Source organism: Anarrhichthys ocellatus, unplaced genomic scaffold, assembly GCF_004355925.1.
Source record: "Anarrhichthys ocellatus isolate YVR2014 unplaced genomic scaffold, GSC_Weel_1.0 scaffold14, whole genome shotgun sequence".
In the NCBI taxonomy this organism is placed as follows: Eukaryota; Metazoa; Chordata; class Actinopteri; order Perciformes; family Anarhichadidae; genus Anarrhichthys; species Anarrhichthys ocellatus.
Window position 1 is genome coordinate 135,490 of NW_022280044.1, and position 26,148 is coordinate 161,637.

Here is a 26,148-nt window from a genome sequence, read left to right on the forward strand (position 1 = left end):
AGACCCCAACTTAAATACAGTTGGCAATTGTTGGTAAGAAGGCCTGTTTCTGTACTTTGCACATCATCCACGGTTCTCATGGTGTATTCCTGTACCAGCATTGTTACTAACACTAACCCACATGGTTCTCCACCTATCCACTGACTTCATCTTCTTTGCACCCCTCTCCAGCATAGCTCCAGTAACGGAGCTCCAGAGAGCCATAAGGTGGAAGGCGGCTCCCTCAGCCCAGAGGGCGTGGAGGAGCAGCGGTTTTCGGAGGGGAGGCGCGTGGGCCGGGACCATGACACCCGATCAGTGTCCCTGCTGGAGCAGAAACGCAAAGTGGTCTCCTCCAGCATCGATGTCCCTCATGCCAGGTAGGACAGTCTGTGTGTGTGTGTGTGTGTGTGTGTGTGTGTGTGTGTGTGTGTCAGCAATGCCAGTTCTTTGACAGCGAGAGTCCTGTCTCAGAGGAGGTTTAGCTTGAGTTCCCACACGCAAAGTTCATAGGTTTATGACATAGATATGTCATTTCATAAATAGGACATAGTTAATCTGGGCTGACATCCCATTTCTTTTCATGTGGTCCTTGAGGCCATTTTTATCAGACCACTGAATGCAATTTGACAGGAGTCCACTATTATTCCATTACATACATATTTTATTAAATGCCGCCATACATGTTGCACTTCACATCAGTGGTGTCTGTGTGTTGGGATGAATGCGTTTTTAGTCCGGTACCCAAATTGAGTTTAGTCTTAAGATTTCATTCCTGCCCTGAATATTAAAGGGTTGTGTTCAAAATGTCATTTTTTGGAAGAATCCCATGCAGTTGCTTTAGCTCACTGAAGCAATTATGGTTATTTGAATGGCATTGCCTCTGGTGTTTTTCCCAAAGGTAAAAGTGGTGCGACGCGAACTCATCAAGGCCATGAAAGTCGACTAACAAAGAAACGAAAATTGCATTGTTGCCCTCGTTACTGCTCCGTAGCAAAGACAGTTACAGAATAGCCAGAAGTAGAAATACGCCTGAAACTTGAGTGGGAGAAGCTTTCATGTAACACAACAGTTATTATGTTATGATGCATCACACATTCAGTGACTCTCTTTACATCGTGTACACACACACACACACACACACACACACACACACACACACACAAATTGTTTTTAAATGGTCAGCATAATCCACCACTGAAGCTGGTCCACAGCAGGATAATTAAACATTAATAGGCAGCAGTCCATGGCAGTGAAGAGCCATCCAATAAAGACACTTTCACTATTAAATGTGAAACCCCGTGAAGCACCGCGCTGTTAACGAGCATCACTCCCCATTACTTATCCCCGTGCTGCTGGACGAGTCCAATCGATGGCAACTTGCCGGAAAATACAGGTAAAGTCGCCATCTGAGCAGCTTTATCACGGCACCCTGAGCCCCGCTGTACATTTAATAGTTATTTGCTTTTGAGTCATTGATTTGCTTCTCTCTTGTTGCCCATTAAGAGGAGGAATCTCCTTTTAAAACTGAATCTATCACATGGAATCGACCATAAGTATTAAAACAGTCCCATCCTTATTAGCTCCTTGCATAGGGATTGCCATAACATTGATATATTTATTCGGTTATAGTGAAACGGCTTATTGATCATCTCACTGCCCTCGCACAAGTTGCACGATCACTTTATAATCCAAGTTCCTGTTTATCCTCCTATTAAAAACAACTACATACAATAATCCTGATGTAATAGTTAAGAGAAACCATAACCTTGAAAAAACCTGTTAGTGTGCGCACACACACAACATTTCAATAACACACCCAAGTCGCCTCTCTCGCCAAAATTCCAACAGCAATGTGCCAAAGTATGTTGTGTTTTTATTTTGCCTGTCTGTGGAGCATCATCGGTACAAGAATTGCCAGCCAAGCGCCCCACGGAAGCAGAAACACCCAAAGAGGAAGGTTTGATTAAATATCCGCACGATGAGAAAATATCCAAAGCCTTCGGAAACATTTGGATGGTGCGGCATGCCAGCTGAGAAGCTGTCGGTGAATTTAGAGTTTGATTTTCAACAGTGTGCTCTGCAGAGACAAGTTGAGTTTCCTCTTTAGGTTTGTCTACCTGAAGGATTTAGTCATCTCCTGCCCGGTAAGAGAGACGGACAGCAGGTATGTAAAGGCTGTGTGTAGAGAGGAGGCCCTTGGAACATGCAAAACCTTAAGCAAAGGGTACAACATGTGTACACCTGTTTCTAGCCAACAGCCGGGACTTGACATTCATTATTTTCTGTACAACACTTCAAAGCCTGCTACTCAAAATCCAGCGACCTATTGTGTTAAATCACCAACTGCAAAACGGGACTTAAAAAAAAAAAAAGTCCATTTTGTAAAGTGTGCCCACACATTCAAGAACATGGAAAGTTAATTCTTGCCAAAATTTTGAGATCAGGTATGACCCCCGAGCTCCTTTCTCAGATATCCCTGACCACAGCGCCATCATTGCCTTGAGATCAAGATCCACGGCTCTCGTCCTCGGCACACCTGCGACCGATTTTCAGCGCCGCTCTGGCACCGGGGAGGAAAGAGCACCAAATAACGTTTATCCGTAATGGAGACAAGGGGGGAGAAAGAGGGAGGGAGGGAGGGAGTAACAAGGTAAAAAAGTGAAGGAAATGTTTGAGTGTGGAGAGGAGGCTGAAGGAGATGGAGAGAGCATGTGTGTGTGTGTAGCTGTGAGGATAACGGCAGAAGAGGAAAGAGAGGGAGAGGATGCCTGAGGATTTTTTTTTTTTTCCAGATCTAACTCTCCAGAGAAGTGTGACCTTGAGGTTGTTAATTGCACTCTGGAAAGTTCCCTCTCTGCTGGTGATTTACCAAGAAGATGTCTGGCTGTTTGATGGCTGTGCAGGTCCCTTGAAACCCAGATACTATAGGTTCCCCCCCTCACGGGGAGCCACTGAAGCACCTCGATGCCTCGTCCGCAATCATTGGGAAGGAAGAGGAAAAATGACAATGTGCCGTATAGACGTTAGACCTCGGGGGCGTTTTGTGTTGCGACATATTACGGTTCTGTCAGCTGGTCCCGCTCTCATTACGTTATCGAGTAGCCTCCGTCGTCGTTCATTTGTTTGCAGCACATTTACTTCACAGATATTTCTCCAAAAAAATCAATGGGTGTCACTCCTTAATGGACCTATTTTCTCCCAAATGTCCAAATAAATAGTTTCCTTTATGAAATGTCTTTAAAAGTGCCGTGTGGTGAGATACAGAGGCAGGGATTTGCTTGCTGTGGCAGATTTGTGATTTGTTTACACCACATTTATTGTCTGATTGTCACAGTGTTTTGATTTTAGCCAGCTGCTGGGCCTTCTCCTTCATCCAGGAGCTCATGTCAATTGTAACAAGAGCTAGCGTGGTATACCCGTGGAAACGAATGGCGTGGCTTTTGACAAATAGCATTCTGGGGACTAATTGCTATCAGGGGAAGTGAAGTATAACCTTAGTTAAAGGGGGGAATCAAGAGAGTGCTCTGCGTATTATTGCAAAACTCCAAAACAACAGATCTGAGGGTTCAAATCTCCTCCTCAGACCGCCAGCAATCCCTCTGTAGCATGAAGCAGGGTTACTCGCGTTTCTGAAAATAGCTGAACCCCTTGCTGCTCCTCTATGATGTTGTAATTTCTTCTTTTTCTTTTTAAATACTTAAGTCCGACACGATGACCACATTTCATCTGATTTATGGTTTCGGATGACCATTCCACGGAGCTGTAAACCAAAGCTGGAGGGACTGATTTCAAAACTCAATTTAATGCCAAAACCAAACCGTTTATTGTTGTTGTTCCTTTTTATTGTTGATCGGTGTATTTGCAGATCACCCAGTTCACTGCGCTGAGCCAACCATGTGTTCCACACTCGTAGCCCGGCACATCAGCCAACTCTGACATGGAGCGAGCCCAAAGACTCCCCATCCTCAGCACAAAAGAGCCCCAAAGGGACTCTCGAGTTACCGTCGGTCTTTTGATAAAGCGCCATGGCTTCACAATCCCCTTGTTTGGCCTTTACTCAATGTTCTGTTTGCCTTTGTGGTTATATCTTACCTTTACGGAAAGCACTTTAGGTGGTATTACTCCTTTTGCACAATGTGTTTGTGGCAAAGGAGGGAGTTTTTTTTTTTTTTTTTTGTTTTTCTTTTTTAAATGAGAGTGTGTGCATGAGAGCAGTGTGAGTTCTCCAGAGAGTGAATGACAGAGTGAGAGAGATGCTCGCGTTTGCCAAAGAAAACAGTTTTCCTTGTTTGGATGCCAGTGGAGTTCAGAAACCATGCGATTACCATCTGAAAAGACAGCTCTGATGATCTCTCTCTTCTTTTCTCCCTCATTCACCGTCTCACTCTCCAGGACTCAATGTACTATTATCTGATTGAAGTCTGTGCTGCAACAATTTACTTGACCAAACTATGTGTGTTCAGTCGAATATCAGATTGACCGAACTCCACACGGCTAAGAATATCAAACAGGAATGTGCTTGTATTTATATACACAGCAATAAGCGTAACACAGGGTTCTTGTTGTTGAGCCATAATAATGGCTCCCAAAGTTCCAGACCTTATGGGATTTGTCATAATGACAACTTTAGCAGGCAGGAATGGATGTTGATGCATGATAAGAAAAAAAACGTTTTTTTTAAACAATTGGAAACACGTGTGTGTGTGTGTGTGTGTGTGTGAGTGTGTGTGTGTGTGTGTGTGTGTGTGTGTGTGTGTGTGTGTGTGTGTTAATGGGTCTTTCCAATAAACTGTTGTCTTCGTTATAGTGCTCAAAACTTGAATAGTGACTAGAAATAGATTTTTTTAAAAGCTATGAACTCGATCAGTGAAGATGGATCTTAAGTTTCTGAGGAGAGATTTATATTAATGTACAGATTTAGCTCATCACAACAGGTTGTTTCGTTGTCTAGTAAAGCCTAATGTTGTTTTTAATCTTGGCTTCAGAAAAGCCAGTAGGGACCAACCAGGCGTATTGAGCTGGGCTCGCATGAGCTTAAAATGTCTGCGATCATATCTTGGCACCAGGTGCATTTGTGTTTTTAAAAAGGGATCAGCTAAATCTTAAAATCAATTCTGGGAGCGTCGGGTAACCAGTGCGAACATGTGGGAATTAGAGTGATATGATCTCATTTTAGTCGGGGTTACACCGTTGCGGTATCGGAGCCTTTCTCTTAACTCCCACTTTCCATCTCGTGTTCCAGCATAATGGGACAGAATGAAAGATGCACAGAAGAAAACCCAGATAAGACAAAAGCACCTTGTGTGGCTGTAAATTGTCATTGCGATTTCCCAGCTTGACACATTTTCTCGAGGCTCATTACACGGTGGTCTAAGTGAATCTTTTAGATATCATATCAGTTTTTATTGGATTTTTCTATCTCTACTTGGATTGCTCCATTCAGCCGGATTCACTGGAGTTTGCTTTGTTCCGAGTCTTGACAACCTCCTCAGTTGATTGCACTGAACCTCTAATCTCAGATACAATTGTGGAGTTGTCATGGATCCACCCCACCCAGCTGTTAACTCAGCTTTAGATGTATCGCACACGGACTAATCAAAGACAAAGCGCTCACTCTTTGTCGATACCCGCGGCCCGCCTATACGAGCCGCATCGAGTTGCTCTGTGCCGGTTCGCTCGACAACTTCTAACTCCTGGAGAAAGAAAATAAACGACCACCTGTGATGCCGCATGGGTGGAATTGCGAGTTTACATTTATATGCAAATTGAGTCTTTAATTAAGCGTGCTGAATATCGGTGAGTGTGGGTGGGGGAAAGCTTAACCGTGGATTAGCAGACGGTCGGCCTAAATTCACTGCAAACCTTTGCCAAAGCGCTTGTGTGTGTGTGTGTGTGTGTGTGTGTGTTGTTGTGAACCCAACCCAGGATTTACATTCACTTCAACAGCAAAAGACTTCAGAGACACTTTGTCCATTGCTGTACATCTGGTGTGCTAATTACAACATCAGTTATTGAGAATAGAAAGATTTTACCGTTTTTGACATCAACTGTTTACTGCATGCCGTTTAAATGAAATCCACAAAGTCTACAGTTTATCTAAATGGTGTATTTGGCAGCAGAGTCATTTAATGCCGATTACTGGGATGCTCGCAGTAGAATTGACTCATCATGTGTCATTTTGCACATATCTATTAGCAGCTATTGATGTTGTAAATAAATATACCGTTGCTTCTAAGGATTTCGATGTCAAGGGTTTTTGACAAAATGTGTCGGCCTGACGGCAGCGATGTTATGACTCAACCGAGGAATCGATCTAAAGCCTCATAGAAAATATCACTAATGCCCTAATTTGTCCCACATGGATGTGGTTGTGTCTGTATGGTAGTCTTGCGTTTACTAATTCCCGGCGTGCTTTCTATAATGCATAGTGCAAGGCCGATGTTTATGTGACAGCGGGCTCTGTGGGCCCTCTGCTGCGTCACACTAATCCATAGTCCCCGGCTGTAATGGACCAATGACACAGAGTGCTACAGGGAAACCAAAAAAAAGCTCTAATTGATTCTATCGACTGACGTGCATTATGGTCGTCCGTGGTATTTAGGAGGGGATGCCAACTGACCACAGTGTTACACAGACAGTGCGTTGAACTGAGAAGAACAACACCTGGAAAACGCCACTTGCCTTCAGATTGACGACACAAACTGTTATTTGTGTAAAATTTGAGCATAACTGAAAATAATCTGAATTCACTTGTTATTATAGGCACAGAGAAGAAAGCCCCGTCAATATATAGCAACTGAATGTTGCTATATAGTCATTTTATTTAGGTGCTGTCGGACCTGCATGTAGATTGATGTTTGAACGTAGTGATCTTTATTTGTGTTTCATGTTTTGTTTTCCTGTTAAATGGAAGTCAATTAACTTGTTTTTCCATTAAAACTAGCCACTTGTGTTTATTCAAGACACTTATTGCAGCAGTTTTTTGTATTGGTTTTATCTATTGTGCTTGTTCTTAGTTAAATGCAGGACAACCACCGCTTCACCTGGCTTTACCTTAAGCTCTGCATAGAGTTAAGTTTTTAGTAAAAAAAAAAACCACAAGTGCTCATATAAAAGCATAAATCTTGAGTACAAAATAGGTAAAGGGATTGTGAGTTGATTAATTGCGTGCCATAATTTAGTATTAATATAACTGTACTGACCCTGGCAAAGTTTTGGTTTGGGGCAAAGACATTGTGACACAACGGGGGGGGGGGGCATGCTTCTCAAGTGTAAGCTATTAAAAACAAAGCCAGCCCGACAGAAGTACCTCCACCCCACACTATTTCTAATTATGGCCATCCATTTTGAAGCTCCATTGACCTGTCTGTTTTGAATTATTGATATCTGTCAGGCTGACGGCCGTTATTAATTAAAATGGAGATGTACTAATTAAGAGCACGGCATGAGGGTGTCATAATTTTCGCCCCGTTTTAATTTGAGTGTCACTCATCAATTTTATCGCAGTTTAGCAGAGTGGGCGCGGCATGACCAAGCGGTGGGCAAAGCAGCGGTGGAGGTGCCCTCCTGTGACACGTGTGCGCTTGTGTACGTCCGGGTTTCAGTAGATTTGACTCCAACTCGCCGCTTTTCAGATTGTCAGCAGCGCCTGCTTTAAAGACGAGTTGTTGAAACGACTTCCTTTCTTTGTCCGTGACAGTTCGCGTGAGAACATTAATTATTCTTTATCATAATCCAAGGAGAGAAGTGCAAATTAAATTCAAAGACAGGACCATCCAAGAACAGAACATATCTCTTCCTCCCATCAGCTGCTCGCCATACGTTTGTAATGTGGGGCCACTTAAATGTACTTTTCATCAATTTATGACACTGGATTATTTAAAACAAAAAAGCGATTTAAAGAAAACTATTTTGTGTGCTTCAGTAACCTATCATAGTGTCATGCAGACACGCATTTTAAAAGGGAACACATAAGAGTCTGTCCAAAGGACTTGGAACAAAACATGGAAACATGCTGTGAAGCTCTCTGTCTGTCCAATAGTTCAGTGCGGCTTGTTCAGTGTGCTTCAGTACATCTATCAGAGTACTTTGAGCGTGTTCATTTATTCTAACTTAAATGTATTAACACACACGTGTGTTATGGATGTAGTGATTTCACACAAGTTGCATCAGCTCTGCCATATACCATGCTACACCATGCTGCCTGCATGAGTCGGGTCAGAGCACAAGTGTCTCTGCTTTCTCAACAAACGTCTGGCAGCCACTCGGAACATCTTCCCCTCAAGCAACGTTTGGACAACCTTCAATCCAGTCAACAGTGTCTGCACCAGTGCAATGACAGTCGAGTCATTGACAATGAAAGGACTGTAGTTAGCAGTGTAAGTATACAATGGCATCCTGCTGGAGAATTGACCCTGAATCCCACAAACCGCCCTTGATCAAAAGAGCCCACGTTGAAAGCACACGAATACATCGTCGGGATCCAAGTGATGCTGTAAAAAGGTTTACAGGTAGTCTATTGAAGCATATTTCTGCACATTTTACAGTCATAACCTCGGAACGCTTAAAGTGATGGAACATATTTGCCAACTAAAACGTTACCTTCATGTGATCCTATAACTGGAGTGATGAATCAAGGGCACGATGGCTGCACTACTGTTGATTCCCAGATGTGGTATGAATCCACCATCTGGACTAACAGACGTATTAAAAGATATTTACACCGCGGGAGAGGCTGTAATGTGTTTAGCACGGTGGCTTGTAATTTCACCTCCAAGAAGGCGGATCATTTTTCACACCATCGGCAATCATACAAACTTAAAGTCACGATAGTGCCACACGCATCGAAGTTTTTTTGCTTTTGACCAGAATCATTTTTAATGACGTGAATAACATCTTACCCACAAGAAAGCTATTTGACATTCAGCATCTCAACATTTGGCATCCCTCCGCATTCTGCTCCGCACTGTTGAATCCACTGCACGGTTAAATAAGCCAAACATTTAGCGAAAACTATCCCAACAGATGTCTTCCTCGACAGAAAGGCCTAATGTTGTGAGAGGGGGGGAGCGATAAAGTTAATTGAAAGTTAGCCATTTGTTAGTCTGGCATCTAGCAGCCATCTGCTGGGGCCGATCTACATAAATTGGACCCGAATAGGACAACAGTAGAATATCCTTTTACTTCATAATCCAATAAGGCGGCTCTGTGGTCTTTGGTGTCTCTCGGAAGATCTAAAGCTGCGAGTAGGCAGCAGACCAGGACTATAGATAAGAGACCAGGCACTTTCCAAAAGAACATTTAAAAAGGTAATCCGTTGGGTTTCCAGCGCTTGCTCTCGGCCACTTACACATAAACAGTAAAAAGAAACAGGTGGCAGCTTTTTCCCATCTTATTTTCCCTTAAATGTGTGCTGAATGACTTAACTCGGAATGAAGCATGTGGCTTAATAGTTTGAAAAGAGAAATACAGTCTCGTGATCCCTGATGTGTTTGTCCGGTTGCCTCTTTTGCTATTCTCAACTTTGCACTTCTGTTTAACGATATATTATGCTTTGGCTCTCGTGACTTCCCCAGAAATCTTCACGACATTTAAAAGCCTTGATATGCATAAACCTCCGTTTGTTGTGCCGGAATTGTCAATGTTTAATTGGTGGACCCCAGGTGCTTCATAAACGTACCCAATCATAATCTCGCCTCACACCAACCCACCTTTCAAATGAGATAAAGCTTTGATTGTTCCATCTCTTCTCTCTTGGGGTTCTGTGTTGTGTTTGCTCTCTTTCACACACACTCACTTTTTCTTTGTCTCTCTCTCTCTCTCTCTCTCTCTTTCTCTGCTGTCCTTTGTTCTTTAAAGACATTTGTCATTACCTTCCCTAGCTTCACCTGCAAGCTGGCTAGCAGTGAAAATGGTTACTACACATTCACACACACACACACACACACACACACACGCATGCACACTTACACACACGACCCCCTGATGGAAAAGGTTAGTTTTTCACTGTTCTGCTTATCTTCAGGTTGTCCCTTGTCGCTGTGCAGAACAGCTAGTAAGGGGGGTAAACAGTCAGCAGTGGCCCTTTTAGGTTTGTGGGTTGATATAGTGTGTGTGCGTGTGTGTGGGGGGGTGGGTGTGTGTGTGGGTGTACACAGGAATTCAGAAGACAGCTGGTACAGTTGCCCCCTCAACCCCCATTTGGAGAGGTCGTTCAGACCATCTCCTGTTTTCTTCAACAGACCACCCCCACCTTCATGGAGCTCTTAATATCAACAAGGCAGCAGAACTACAGATTTGTCAACCTCCCCCCCCCCCTCCCTTCTCTCCCTGTAAACAATGAGAGCCAGTGGCTTCGGTCACATGAGCCAAATAGCATCTGCAGACGAGGTTGTTATTGTTTTGATTTTGAGTTCCACACGCTGAACTCTACTCTAATGTGTGTGTGTGTGTGTGTGTGTGTGGGCGGGGGGGTGGCTGGCTGTGTGTGTGTGTGTGTGTGTGTGTGTGTGTGTGTGTGTGTGTGTGTGCATTTATTTTAGGGGCTTGGCTCGGATGGTCTGCCAAACTCGAGGGCCGCCTGCAGAACTGTGTGTGTATTTGTGTGTGTGGACTGTGGTAGCTTTGGCAGCATTACCTCACTATGAGCTGAAAATGGATGTGTTTACCAGGGGCTTCTCTCTCTCTCTCTCGCTCTCTCTCTCTCGCTCTCTCTTAAAGACCCCTCTCTCTCTCTTTTTTTCCCTCTTGCAGGCATTTGAGCCTCACAGCCTTGATGAAGGGAAACAACACGCCCATTACACACACACACACTGGAGTTTAGATCTGCAAACATTAAATGCACAGACACACACGTGCACACCATGTTACACAGCCATACCCTCCATATAGCATGCATAATTCATGACCTCCTGTGGACATTTATTGAAACATGGGTGCTTCTCTCACCTGCTCTGTCGAGGGTCTTTGTCGGAAGGGTTGGTTCATTTGAGTAAAATTCTCCTTCATGCAACTGCATCGACACACACTTCCATGCAGTAATGACTTATCTCGTTGTTTTTTTATCCTCTGCTGACTGGTGCCATGTTGCCAGTTGAAGCCACGATTTCCACCAATCTGAGAACAGTTGGTTCATGTACAACACATGTCAAAATTATTTTAACATTTTATTTTGGAAAGCTGTGTAACTTTTTGTTGTGCTGGGGAAAGTCAGATTTTTGGAGGCCAATGTTATGTATTGTTAAATGAGTTTTTCTGTGGTTAGAGATCACGTCTCTCTGAGTTTCACTATTCCAAAGAATAAACAGAAACCCTCCTCCTCTTCCTCTCTCTCCCTTTCTTTCCTCTGCCTTTTGTCTCTCTTTATGACACTTATAGTGCACTTCTCCCCCTCACTGTCCACTTCCTTTCCTTTCTCTTTTATTCTTTCCATCTCCCTCTCATCGGCCCCCTTTGCCCAGATGGCTGATGCAGCTTTATAATGTTGCTTTCCACTTTTGTCCTCCCTTTCTGTCTGTTTTCTCTCCCTCTTGCTTCCACCTCCCCTGACTCACTGTATTCTATCTTGTTTTCTCCATCTCTGCTTTCCCGCTCATTTCCCCCCTTCGTTCCCCTATAAGCTGCGTCTCTCCCACACTCCAGCCCTCCCTCTCTTCCTTTGTCTCCTCTCTCAGCTGCCTGCTTTGTGTGTGTGTGTGTGTGTGTGTGTGTGTGTGTGTGTGTGTGTGTGTGTGTTTGTTTTTCCTCTGACTGACAGAGGTGTGCTGGGGCTGGAGTATAGGCAGAGTGGCTGACTTACACTAGCATACGAAGTCAGTGAGGTGAGTTCCAAGTTGTTTATCTGAGCTTTCTCTGACAAACAACTGGGTGGGATTTTTGGCACTAAAGTATTCTCAAAATGTGTAATCTGCCTGCACACTCCACTGATTCCACTACTGTCTTCATTGCTTTCAGTTGGCTGCTTTCACAAGGGAAATTTAGTTATGCACAAAAACAGTTGTGATTAATAATATACTCTGAAATTAACACAGTTTACTTAACATACATACAGGTTCTATGCCCACAAAAGACGCCCACACATGCACATTTCCAATTATGTATGCAAATATGCCAATCAGTTAACCCCCACAGGAAAGGTTAATGATTAATGTTGGGTGTGCAATCACACATTTACAAATTATTATGATATCTCACACAGATAAACAAAAACTCAAATCATCCTCAACTCAGTTGAGTTTCATATTATTTACAGCCCGTGTTTGTTACTGTTTGAATACATACAAAGTGTGCGGCATTGACCCAAATCTTAGGTGACCGTTGGGAATTTGGTTGGCTGAAACTGAACATTAATCGGTGGCCACGCCCACGGTTGCTCGCAGCATTGGCACTGAAGCCGTGCGCTATGTACTGACACATACACTGGTGATGGGAGTGCACTCAAATTTACGTTGTTCAGGGGTTTTACTTTGAGCAGCTATCTGTTGTGTTGTTATTTCAGTTAACGCTTGTAATTGGAGGCTCATTAACCTTGTGTAGGTTGAAATTGGTGGAAGACGTTACTACACAGAGTGATGGGTCCTTGTATTTCAAATGATTCTATCCAATCGAAACTAACACAGAGTACCCTCTAGATGTCTAACTAAGTCCTTGTCCACCAGAACATGATGCAGATTACACCGCAGACACGTTGCCGGTTCTTAATTTGGTCACAAACAAGCAAGTCTCTTGACGTTCCTTGAATTTTTTTGTGACAATTCCGGCATCGGCCCTTACTAACGTAAGTTCCCAAATCTCATCTCATCAAATCTCTCCATTTTCCTTGGCAACTTTAAGTAAATGACCATTCCTCTTCACCCTGGGACGTTTGTATTTCTCCAGGTTTCGCACCAGCCGGATGATGGAGACGTTATCGTACCGGCTCTATTCACACATGAGCTCAATCGGACACTACACAGACTTTGCACTGGGGAGCCGACAGGGTAAAGTCTGTTTAATGTCCGGTCCAACTGATTCAGATATTTGCGTTCTCACATTCAGCTCCTCCGGGGTCCTAGATAATGTCAGGGATGCTGTGCATGTGTGAAAGCGGCTTCAGTTCCCTTTGACTGTTACCCTGCATTTACAGCAACTAACCCTGTGAACGGCAGCGAGGGCTCTGCGCCTCTTTGTCCCCAAGTGTCACATTATGTGGAGTACCTCTTGCCAGGCTGCATACAGACAGCCTTCACTGTCAGGCTGGTAGGGACATAGGGACACAGTCTCATCGGATGCAATATGTTGTCAGAGTCCTAAAAAACGATGCCAGAATGTACATGAACAAAAGCTTAGACATGTGACTGCATAACTTATTGCTTCTACATAGTTCCCATTAGGAAGCCTTTGAGTATTTGTCTTGTATGGATGCATCAGCAGAGCTCTATGTTGGAAAATAGAGCGGAGGAGTCTTTGTGGGGACTTGTTGACATGGTTGAGAGGGGAGAAGGAAGGGGCGGGCTCCCTCTCTCTCTGTCTTTCTACCTCCCTCTATCCTCTCTCATGGTGTTTTCATTTTTTTATTTTTTTGCTCTTCATGCTCGGTGTCACACCCTCATACTACGCAGCAGTAAATTAATCAGAGATTATACTCTCCTGATGGAGACCTTCCCCCAAAACACATCCTCCCCTCTCTCTCCCTCTTGTCACTCCCCCTTCTGTTTTTTCCTCTCCAAAACAATTTCCATCATCCAAGAAAGACTCAACATAAAGGTCATTTAAACACACGCTTGTGACTTGTATTGATTACCTGACTACTAATGAGTGATTCTCTGTCCTTTACCAAAAACTATTAAGGTCCCAATGGAGCATGTCGGTAACAGTACAACCTTTAACAACTGTGGTTGTACTGTAGGCGTGAATATGTCCGGCTCTTGAGTGCGAAGAAGGGCATTGCTGTAAAACCCACATCTCAGTTGACTTGTCCTGGCCGAGTGGGGGTCAACAATCCCACAAATAGTGGATCAAATGGGGAGGAAACGAGGAGTGATAAGAGTAAAGGGGGAGGGGTGCAAGTAAAAGGCCTCTAGGTAAATGTTGAAGTGGCGGGCATATGCTTTGTCCTGCCTTGAGGCTGTGTGAGGCGATTGGACCAACTGATAGGCCTTTTATAATGCCCTCTATCGGCTCAATCTCTGGGGCTTTTTATGAGCACCTTCAGGCCCCTTCCTCCACTGTGTATATTACTCTCCTGAGAGCTGAGGGGCTGGAGGTGTGCATGGAAGTGTGTGTGTGTGTGTGTCCGTTCACGTCCGCTATGGTTAAAGCCACGGTGTTTATAATCAAGCTCAGCGGTGCTTGCATGTGGTTTATGGCACTTATTGGCAGGTTGTGTGTGTGTGTCCAGAGGGCAGGTGGAGAGAATAGAGCACTCGGGGCTAACTCGTGCAGCTCTTACGACCCCCATTATCACTACGGCACTCGCCAGTAAACACTAATGAACACACACACGCGCGCTGATGAGGTGTAAGGTAGCTGGAGGAGCAGCTTCCCCCTATCCTTGAAGGAAGAGGGGGGGGGGGGGGGGATGGCCGAAGCTGACCTTTTTGATTAGAGATGATCGCGCCAGCTCAGGTGGCCCAGGTGACATTTAGAAGATCACTGTCCTCTATCAATCTGTTCTTAGATTATTTGATGACACAAACCAGCAAACAATTCCTGTGTATGTCTAGAAAATGCTTGGAAATTGTCCTGAAAAGGTGTTTTATTACTACAAGTATTACACGTGAATGTGGTAATGATATCGCGATGGTCTTCTTAGCGGTGGTTTTCAGTCGCCCGTCTCGCATGCATCTGACGGAACAGATACACTTTTATTTTTGATTAATACATCTGTCCACACAGGCTGCACAAAGGTTGCATTTCATTTGAGTTTTACATCAGTAACCGCAACCCGAAGCACATTTTTAAGCTTCAGGTATATATTTTCTTTCATGCATATAACTGTAGTTATTCTGTATCGGACTCTTGAGTGCTGCGAAAAAATGCGTAACCAGCACTCTACAGGGCCTCAGCGCATCCTGTGTAGATGCTGGTGGAGGACTGAAGCTGCTGCTCTGCTAACACACCATGTTATATATTATTAGTTCATCAAATGTTTATGGTACAAAATGCATGCGCAGCATGTGTCACTTGTTTGTGTATTTCAGAGGCGACCCTCTGTTATTGTTTATGGTAGCAGTTATGTTGATTTCCATAGATGCCATTTGCTATACGGGGTCTCCTGTTACGACACTATATATATATCTATTATAAATATTCATTGCTAATGTCTCCCGGATATTTCATTTTTGTTAAATATTAAACATGCAACGTTTAATACTCCAGATGTTGGTTGATTTTCGGAGCTCCTTTTGAACCATGTTCACCTGACTCGTAATTCAGGAAGTGAGTTCCACACATTCCGAGTCAGAACGATGACACCCGTCCGGGTACGCCTGCCACAACACGAATAAATCACGCTATAGCGCTCCCTGCAAGTAAAAGAAAAAGGGCATAATGGAGACAGAGAGGCAGAGAGAAAGATATCCTCTGATGTTTGCTCTCCCAGCTACACACTCTCAGGCTCTTCATTTACTCCATTCCTGACACGGAGCTCAGATACTTCATTCCTGCAGCCGCTTCCTTTTGTTTACTCCAGCACCACATCATGTGGACGAACAGCGTTGATCTGACGTGAGAGAGAGAGAGATGGAGGTGAAAGAATGGAGGGTTATAGGAGGAAGAGGAAAGTAAAGGAGGAGAAAAGGATGGGGGGGTGTTTACCAGCCAGCCACTATAAAGGTCGTCATGACTCTCATAGCTGCTGCCTTTGTTCGCATCAGCGGGCGAGCCCCTCACTGCTCATACTGACTCGCTCTCTGACACTCACACAGACAGCCACATTTGCTTGCATGCGTTCAGGCATCCATACACGCAGGTACTTGCAAGCAGAAACGGAAAAGAGTGACACACACACACACACACACACACACACACACACACACACACACACAGGGCTAAACGAGCAGCTTGGTGCAGTGAGATCCTGTGTATTCCCTCTGCTCATTAGGGCATACAGCAACATCAATTCAGGGAAAGCCCATCACTCTGTGTGTGTGTGTGTGTGTGTGTGTGTGTGTGTGTGTGTGTGTGGAGATGGCTTATCTCTGCTCCCACCTCCTACCCTATTCCTTCTTCCATCTGCGTCATCATCACGCTTTGCATTCATTTTAAATGTGTCTCCATCATTACACCTATTACTCCCATTGTTATGGTATCTCTATAGATATGAGAGCATCTCTTCCTGGAGCAGTACCTCAGGGTTCTGGTTGTATCATTTCATTTTTTGTTACATTGTTGACATCCAAGTTTGTGTTGTTTCGATGTTGTCAATGTGGTTGTTTTTCATTTTTGCGGAGTTTTTTATTATGCAGGATTTACAAGAGAAAAAATGAACATCAGCATCTTAAACCCCCGGCCGTCAGGACACCTCATACGGTTGCTTTTGAGTTGCTTCACAGGGACAGAGAGCACAAGTTCAAGTAACGGATCCAAATCACTGCCTTTTGAAGCTGCTGACGTACGTTTGTGGGATGCACTGTAGCCTTAAAAGAGGAGACAACATTGTATTTGTTATTTGGGTTTCTCAGTATCTTTAAACTCGTTTGTCAAGGTGCTTATTTGATGTAAAGGCAGATTGGGCTCTGAGGAAAGCACGCTGAGATGCAACAATAGCACAGTCACAGGGGATTACTTCAGTACATCTAGACACAAGAGGTAAACACAGCAGAATAAATCAAAACATAACAGTGGAAAAACAACGAGGCATCTTAACTACAGGCCGTGTTAAAATATAATGCAGCAGTCGCACACAATCAGGATTACATACTGTACATACGGTGCAGTTCTGTGGGGACACTGGACTACCCCAAAAATGACACTTAATAGTTTGAGACTGAGGTGAATGAATGTGTAATTGAATTTGTTCACTCACCTCACCTGCTATTACTATTGAATGAAGGGTAACCCTGTTAGTGGTGTGTGTGTGTGTGTACATACTGTACACACATACTGTGTGTGTTTCTGGCCCAGAGACTAGTGCATAAGTGGGTCCTCCAACCTATAGCATCACTCTAGGGCATAACCACCGTGTGTGTGTGTGTGTGTGTGTGTGTGTGTGTGTGTGTGTGTGTGTGTGTGTGTGTGTGTCAGTCAATCAAAAGGCATATTAAAAGGTAAAGTACAGTGGAGAGGGCGGGACGATCCTATTTCCTCCATCGCTGTCGCTCAAGGGGTTAACTGTCTTCATGGATGGTAAGTTGGAAGAAACGAGGACTCGTATACATCAACCTGACATGTACATATTCACTCTCTGAACAAGACCTGGTTCTCTGCCCCGCGCCGCCTCTCCTGTATAAACACATTCACACACCGCCCTGAAGATCTTCCACAGAGAAATAAATAAAGTGATGGAGAAGTTGCTTGTGTAGCTTCCCTTCAAAAGGTTTGGTGATCCACAGCATACATGAATCTTATAGGACGATTAGTTGACTAACCTTTTTGTGCTTTTTTTCATCCTGAATGATTTATTTCCAACAAACTTATGAGCACGCCTCTATAAACACAAGACTTAAAGTGGTGCTTTTGTGCGACTCTTTGAAGGGAAACTCAGTTTTACAGATCTGTCGAATTAAATCAACTAGTCGACAACAGTGTGAGTCAATTGAGGATTTCTTTGGTCAAAGTTAGCCCCTAATGAATACACATTGTAATGTGTTTAAATAAATAGCACTTTAGCCCTAATGACTAGGCGATAAGTGACTGTGAGTGTTTCAGTGCAGCTTTATGGTCCAGATGACGATAACAAACATTTTAAGCTGTCCAAAATGAGCCTTGGGTAGCCAACTGTTGAATCTAAGTGGAAGTATTTGCTTCTCACCTGTCCATGTGTCTCTATTTACATGTATGTGCTAATTTCCAACTGTGTGTGTGTGTGTGCGCGTGTGTCTGCGCGTGCGCGTGTGTGTGTGCAGTGTTGTCCCCTGTTTCTGTCATGTGTCTGCGCTCCCAGTCTCCCAGCGGCGTGGTGTGTGTGTAGATGAAAACTAGGCTAAAGTGCAACACAGAGGAGGGAGGGTGATACTGGAGAGCTTTACTAGAGTGAGGAAGAGAGTCTGAAAAACACTCACTGTATAACTGTTATGAACTCTACATTGAGAAAATTGTGTGTGTGTGTGTGTGTGTGTGTGTGTGTGTGTGTGTGTGTCAGAGCAGGTCCCCATTGAGTCTTTTATCCCTTTAAAGTGTAATCTCTCTTAGTGCATTAGAGGCAGAAAAAGGACAAAGGCTAACCAAAACATGGATAGATGTGCAGATAAAACCCCGCTCTGATGACCTGAGGATTATTCAGTGTATCGACTGTATAGCTGTAGCTGTCTGTCTGCAGGCACATGAAGAAGTAAACACAGAGGGTCTTTGGCTCCATGCCCAAGCTAATGTATGCCACGCCCTCTTCTGCTCTCACCAGAGGGCGTTCCCTCAGAAGTGTGTGTCTGTCTGTGAGTGTTTAAAAAAAAAAAAGGGGGGGAACTAGCGGACACCGTGTGTCTGTTTCCATCTGCACGTACTGTCGCTTAGTCATGTGTAAAAATGTTTCTGTGTGTGTGTGTGTGTGTGAGTGTGAGAGAGAGAGGCAAAAAACTTGCTAATGCGTAATCAGCTAATTAGCTTCTAGCTAATGCTGATGATTAGACACAGTGTGGCTCTCGGCAATACTATTGTTGTTGAGTCTTAATGACTTCATCATCTGCCCTATTCTATTCATGACCTACCTCATACAATTTGATATACTGTATAGTGTATATATATATATATATATATATATATATATATATAAAACATTTTTTTTTTTTTTTTTTTTTTATATATATATATATTCCATAAGCCATCCACTGTACAGGTCATTATAGTAGATTGTGCACCGGATTTTCTTGGCTTTTAAAAGATGGTGGTGGTGTGGGTTGCACAGGTGGGTTGCTCGGGGAAAAAAAGATTGATCACGGACAAAAAAAAAATGACAATTTAAACTTTAGACTCTTAACCTGTTTGATATTTCATGTCTTTTAAAATCGGCAACCACTCCTAATGATGTCTTAATTCCCCCCCCCCACTACAGAAAAGACAGTGAAGCCTCGCAGGAGTCTCCTGAGTCTCTGCTGTCTTTTTTTTTTTAGTAGTCACCAAGAAGTCAGCGCGTCCCATCTCGTTTGTGTAGTTGTGTGACATTTTGCTAACTTCTAAGTGACACAATGTTAGACCTGTGCATTTGCCAACATTTTATATCTTCAATGCAAAACAATAGAAGTCCATTTTTCATCTTATTTGTATTTCAAACTCTGCTGTCTGTTCACGTGAATATCTTACGAACACAAGATGACCTGTTTTCTTTAATCAGCTGCTTTATCATGTCTGTAGCAACCTATCACGACTATCGGTGTGATAGATGTACGTGTCAAACATCAGACAACCTTTCAGTGAAGATCAATGAGAGATCATCTAGTAATCTAATGCATTCATGACTAAATATAACAGAAAAAAACACTAAATTGAAGTCATGGTATTTTTTAATTGAATCAAATATCAGTTTTAGTTTCTGTAGTTACTTAAATTCCCAGTCTGAGTCAGTATGAGGTCTTTGTTATAAGATTAGAGGGAGGTTTCATCCTAAATATATAATATAAAACATATCTTGTTCCAGTTATGTCCGACAACTCAGACCAGGCTTTTTATTATCATCATGTTTCTCAACATTTAGAAACAATAAAGTTATTCAATTATTGTCAGATAGATAGACAAGCAGGTTTGGTTTCTGGTTGGATTAAGTGTTGTAATTTAAAACCATCTCTTTGAAAGCGGGTATCTCGATGTTTTTCAGCCGTGGAGGAGCAGTTCATTGTAAAGCTCCAGTTACAGTGAATCAGATGGAGATTTGGCACTTTGACTCTGAAGAGCTGAAGCGGAATCTGTGTGAAGGGAAAGATGTCCGTGGCTCCTATTTCAAGGAGCAGGCTGCCAGGCCAGTGCATATGTTGTTATGGCTAGGAAGAGGATTTTGTGTGTGTGTGTGTGTGTGTGTGTGTGTGTGTGTGTGTGTGTGTGTGTGTGTGTGTGTGTGTGTGTGTGTGTGTGTGAGTGTGAGGGGGTGCCCCACCCTGGGCGTGTGACCCGGGGGGGGGGGGATGGACGAACTTCCTCCTGATAATAACACGTTAACTTACCCAGCACTAATATATATATATAAGTGTATATGTGTATATATGTATATGTATATGTGTATATATAGTTTTGTAACTCCCGTTACGTCCATAAAAAGGGATCCTTCTTATTACCCATGTTCTTTACAATTAGGCGAACACCAGCCTGCAGCTGTCAGCAGCACCTGTGCAAACCTCACACACACACCCTCATGTGTGTCATGGGTGAATGCCTAGACTTCACACACCCCCACCCACACACACACACCTCTCAGACAACACAATACTATAACATGCCCTCTTACATATTTCTCAGGTTTCATAGAAACACTATTTATAGGATGTGTGTTTTCCAACCGAGGTCTGTTATCTGTAACATCTCTAGAGCCCGGATGATGCACACAAGCATGTCAAAGAAAAAATTCCTGTGTGTTCCTTCATACACGTCTGCCAATCAAAAGCTGTGCCCTTCATGCATGTTAGCCCCGTGTCCTATGCAGATTCCTTTTGTGGTTTTGTGAGGGAGGGACAGGAAGAGATCCGATAAGCACATGGCATAGGAGACGCTTTCTGATTTATAGGAGCTTATTGAGGAGGTCATAGTCCAGTGGCTGTAATCAATGAGTAGACCTTCCTGCACTGCTCACCATCAAAGAGACAGGCTAGCCCAAACACACACACACACACACACAACACTCCCTGTTTCTGTCTTTCTTTCTCACTTACTTCTCTCACAGTGTGATTCGGCAGCAACAAAACTCAAAGCCGCTCAAAGTGTGGGAGGGAGGGTGGGTGTGAGAGTTTAAAGTCCTGCAGGGGTGAAGGGAGGAAGAGGAGCGAGAGGCCGCGGTACAGACAGAGGAGTGTAGGAGTGAGAGGGGGGTGTGCTGGGCAGCGCTGCATGGCCTCTGTTTTTCGGGAGAATTCCTGTAACGCATAAAGATTGACCGTGGCCCGTTTAGTCTGAATTAGTTTGGAGTAGGAGTTTGTTGTGTGGCTACATGGGAAACATCAACTGTGTTGCATCTCAACTTGTGAAGAATGTGACCTGTGATTATTTAGTTTACTCTGGGTAGAAGCTTTCTCCTCGTTACAGACGTCGAGTCAACAATATTTGCACCCTCTTGCACGTTGTCCGTCCTGAACGTCAAACGGAATTTCAGAATGATGGCGAAAAACAAGACACCCCCACGTTTCATTGGATCACATCTAGCTGTCAAACTAACATGGACACAGTAACTTGAACCCCTGTTATTGTCTCACTCCCTGCCCAGTGTTTAGTGTGAAACTGTACACTGCCTGTACCCCACAATGGTGAAGACTTTGCCTCACGCACACACACACACACACACACACACACACACTGCCATCCTGCGTCTTTCTTGTTGCTATGCGGGCCCTTTGTTTAGTTGAATTCTCTTGTGGTACCTAGAAAAAGGAGTTTGCACATCTGTCCAGGGAAGTACAAGTTTCAGCACCCGCCCCTCCCACACACCATGCGCACACCACACACACTAATCCCACACACACACACATGCATACACAGCTTTTTGGCAGTTTGGCAAACAGCCATATCTCCCACTAATCTCATCAGAACCCCTGAAGAGGGAGCTGTTGTTTTACTTGTGTCTCCATTCCCTCGCAGGGATGAATCCTAACTCATCTATGAATCTAATTTGACCTCCTGTAGTTTGTCATTTCTGTGTTCAACATGTGTTCATGATTTTCTCAATAAAGGATATACCTAGTAGCTCTTGCAGTGTGATCTAGTTTCAAATCTAAATCTAATTCAAGGCCATTCAATAAAATAACAAGTTCAATAGTTTTTTTAATAAAGAAATCTTCTTGAACCCTGTTTACATCTGGCATTAACATTTTAAGATACAAAATGAGAGACGAGAATAGAAGTCTGCTCATCCACATAGTGCCCTGAAACGCACTTATATATCCATATCTACTCTATAATGTGAATGCAGTGAAAATACATACAGGAAGTAGAGTCTATTTTCTACTTGAGTGGATTGTCTTAAAGGCAGATACCATCAGGTAAAGTCAATGGAAAGAAATGTATATGCAACTATTTTGTTTTTCGATTAATCCTTTTATTGTGTTTTTCAAACAAAAATCCCAAACACTATTGTCTTAGCATTTGCAATTAGTAACCTATTAATGCCAATAAGAGCATTTAAATATGGAGCTACGTCATGTTTAAGAAGGGAAGAGAACAGCATTATAATTACTCTGGTACCTTTATGAAATACACACTGTATGTGCCGCCATAGCGAAAGTGTTGTCCGTCAAATGGCATTCCCTGTTAATGGCAGGTGTCATTCAGGTGATGCTACCTGAACAGGATATATCAAGCGTCACTGGCCTTTTTTTTTCAGGTCATTTAAACAGCATCTATGTTTGTTTGGTATTTAAAGATAAACTAATTTCCTGGTTATGAATAGCCAGCAGCAGGAAGAAACGACGTGGATCTATGACGTGTGATGTGCATTAGTAAGCCGGCTCCTCGCTTTCTCTCTAGTTTTCTGTTAATGAATATGATAATGTTCCACTTAGGAGGCCTCGTGGGGTCAGATATCGGAGGATGTTTTATTGCAAGTTAGTGAAGTAAGAATATTTAACATCACACACACACAGCAACATACCAAACTCATTTATCAGAATTCACTTACCCGTCCATTAACCGTCCCAATACGTCTTCTGTGTCACATGTATCATGCCCTTTATCATGTGTCTCCCTAACACACACGTGTGTGTGTGTGTGTGTGTGTGTGTGTGTGTGTGTGTGTGTGTGTGTGTGTTAATTAGAGCCATAATAAGCACTTGGACCAAAACTAAGTTTGACAAGACCACTAATGGCAAATGTGATTTGGGGAAATTCCCTTTCCCAGCCACTCATACATTACACCTTAGTTATTCCTCATGCTAATGTGTTTTTCTGAGATTTCTTATTTCAAGATAGACAAAGCACCCAGTGATCATTGTCTGACACTGTTGCCACAGAGATAATATCTACGGTCACATGACGGCCTCCCAAGGTGACCAGGAAGTGGTTTTACGGTGACGTGGGGGGGGGTGTTTGTGTACACAGCTTTGTTTCTTGATTTATATGGAGGCTGTAATGACATCATATTCAACAGTGGAAAGGGTAATAAATTAGACATTAGCTAATGAGGGCTGAGGCTCTTTGTTAGCGAACGCTCTCCTCTCACACGGAAACCCTGTGAAGTTAATATTAATACACTTTTAATAGCTTTCACATTAATGCAAGGGCGTAGAATTCGGTAGGGACGTGTCTCCGTCAATACCCAGCGACTACTGAATTGTCCCGAGCAATAATTTTGATCCAAAACACTTTTATCAACATTGTACACAACATTGTGCTCTGGTTCAGTTTTATGTAAACAAAGCCCGTTGCTGTTTGAAAAGGAAACGTTGGAAAGTCCCTGTTGCTCAGTTAGCTTCTTTAACTTGTAGTTGCTAACACATGCCTTCAGCCCTCAGCAGGCACCAGCAGCCAACAATAAGGCCTCACTGAGTGCATCTGGAGGAACACACGGCCAACAGCAACCTCTCAGGTTTGTGGAGCAGCACAGAAACAAAGGGACACAAAGATCAGGCTTCAACGGTGCTCTGGCCAGTGAAAACACTGTTGATCAACTTTTACTTGGTTGCTTCACCGCAGATAAACCGATTTGTAATGAATGTCTCATTATCAGCACGCAGACTTCCTCCACTGGTTTATCTTGGCAGTTATCAGCTCTTGGAATGGCATGCAGCCCTGTCAGCTACTCATTACACCTCAAAACTATTCACATTTGCTCTAAACATGGTGACTTGGGGGAGAAAAAAAAGTCATAAAATGTAAGAGAAGTGTCAACTTGTGCCAAGGTACAAACCTCCATTTAAACAGTAAAGACTGCTCTGCTCTCTTGTGCTTTACGCTCTACAGCCTGTGTTCCCCTTAATAGAAAAGTCTCACTTAAACCTCCTCGAGTCACTCCGTTACATTGTGGAATAACGTCTTCCAGCTTTGAGTCGTCCAAGTCATCTTAAACACATCTGTGTTAGTTTGGCACATGTGGATTTTGGTGACTTCCTTTTTCTCTAGATTTGCTTAAGCTCGGTCAACTTGGACGGGGGAGCATCTGTGCCTTTAAAGCCGTTCTAAAAATAAACGCCGGGAGTCACGCCTGGGCTTGGACGGAGCCACTCAACACGTTTAACACTGATGTTGCTGTTAAGCCTCTCCACTGGCGCCTTTGGTTGTACAGTATTTGCTTCGGGGTCGTGTCCTGTTAGGGTGTGAATTGTCGCCCCGGTGAAAGTCATCACATGTCTCCTAGTTCCCTGTCATGCTTTACGTGTGGGATGTCACAGCAGAAATGACACTACAGCATGACTGAGGAGCCTCTGTTTATGTCTGCCTTACAAGACCGATGCAGTGAGTGTAGTAATCACAGCCAAAGCCCCCGTGTGACAGATCATGTGGTCCTTGTCTTTGTGGTTGCTTTCCTGTTATTTGTTTTTGATTTAATTATATTTAAGCTCAATACCAGGGAATCCAAGTGCTCCTGTATTCCTTGCTCCCTCTCTGTTTTGCTGCCGTTCATGAACGTGAAGATTGTAGTTGAATCACTTCCGTAACCAGCGAACGAGTCTTTGTATAATTTCAACCAAGCAGAGCGGGAACACATCTGTTTGCATCTTCTCCTTGACTCATTTGTCAAACAAATTTTTTTACACCGCATCCAGTCACAGCGAACCTGAAGAGGTGGAGTCTTGACTAACACACTTCCTCCGAGTGTTGATGTTCTCGACTTTAAGGGTCGAATTGACATTTCGGCCGTGACTTCTTTTTAGTTGCCTCTTAATTAATAGAGCCGTGATCAGATAAGAGAGGACGTGACCAGTGCTGCAGATGTTTTTTAAGTACAGACAGAGGAGAATAAATATTGCATCACCTCACTGATTTATTTTAATAACTTGTACAATCCTTTATCTCCTCACTTTCAAGTGGGCATTTATTTGTTGTTTGACAGGTATGACGAGAGTAAAAGATGTGTTGCATTTCACTTTACTTGTTGCTGGATTTATACCAATTAAGATGCGGTGTAACCATTTGATCTCGGCGGCTGTGAGAACTCGTTGATGGCTGATGCCAGGATTCTTTTTTTTAAGGCAGCAGGGGATTTCATCATTGCAATAGAATTGACTTTCATCATTGGGCTTCCACGCACAATCAAAGTCTGGCATGCTCAGGAACAAAACACACACACACGCTGCTTGTTATGTTAATAGTGAGCACGTACCATAGGTTTACTGTCGGTAATACAGCTATTGATCACAGGGATCGCCTCTGTCTGAGGAATACATGCGAGCGGATTAAGACATCTGCCTTCAATATGTCTCTTCTAATTGGTGCATTCGCCACGCACCAACTAGAAGAGACAGAGACGTGTGTTGTGTGCGGTTAGTCTGTTATATGGATTGGCTAGTGTGTGCACTGTACAGCACTGAGCTTGTGTTGATAATAGTCTTTAGGGATTGAATACAAGACCCACATCAGCCTCGTTCAGCTTTACATTTATCTTTTCTGATTTTGTACAGCAGCGTTTCAGCTGTCGGCTGTTGATTTTTCTAACGATTGCATCAGTCGCCCACAAAGGACATAAAAATATACAACTTAAATTTAATTAGAAGCTTATATTGCAGAATGCAAAGCTGAGTTAGTTTGAGACCAGAGGGCCTGATTTATTTTTTTGTCTGAAGTTAAAAGATGAAGACACACACTAACTGTGTTCTTGAGCTGCACACTCAGCTCATGTCCAACTGCAGATATTTGCTGTGTGTGTGTGTGTGTGTGTGTGTGTGTGTGTGTGTGTGTGTGTGT

General features: G+C 43.4%; 1 protein-coding gene across 2 annotated transcripts in view; it reads left to right on the forward strand.

Moving 5' to 3' along the window:
• The window catches only part of znf704 (zinc finger protein 704), a 38,978-nt gene that overhangs the window by 6,179 nt on the left and 6,651 nt on the right, over positions 1 to 26,148 (forward strand). For both annotated transcript variants that reach the window (XM_031854248.1, XM_031854249.1), the window contains exon 2: positions 172 to 359. In XM_031854248.1, coding sequence (XP_031710108.1) covers positions 172 to 359 — 188 coding nt within the window. The remainder of the gene's footprint in view (positions 1 to 171; positions 360 to 26,148) is intronic.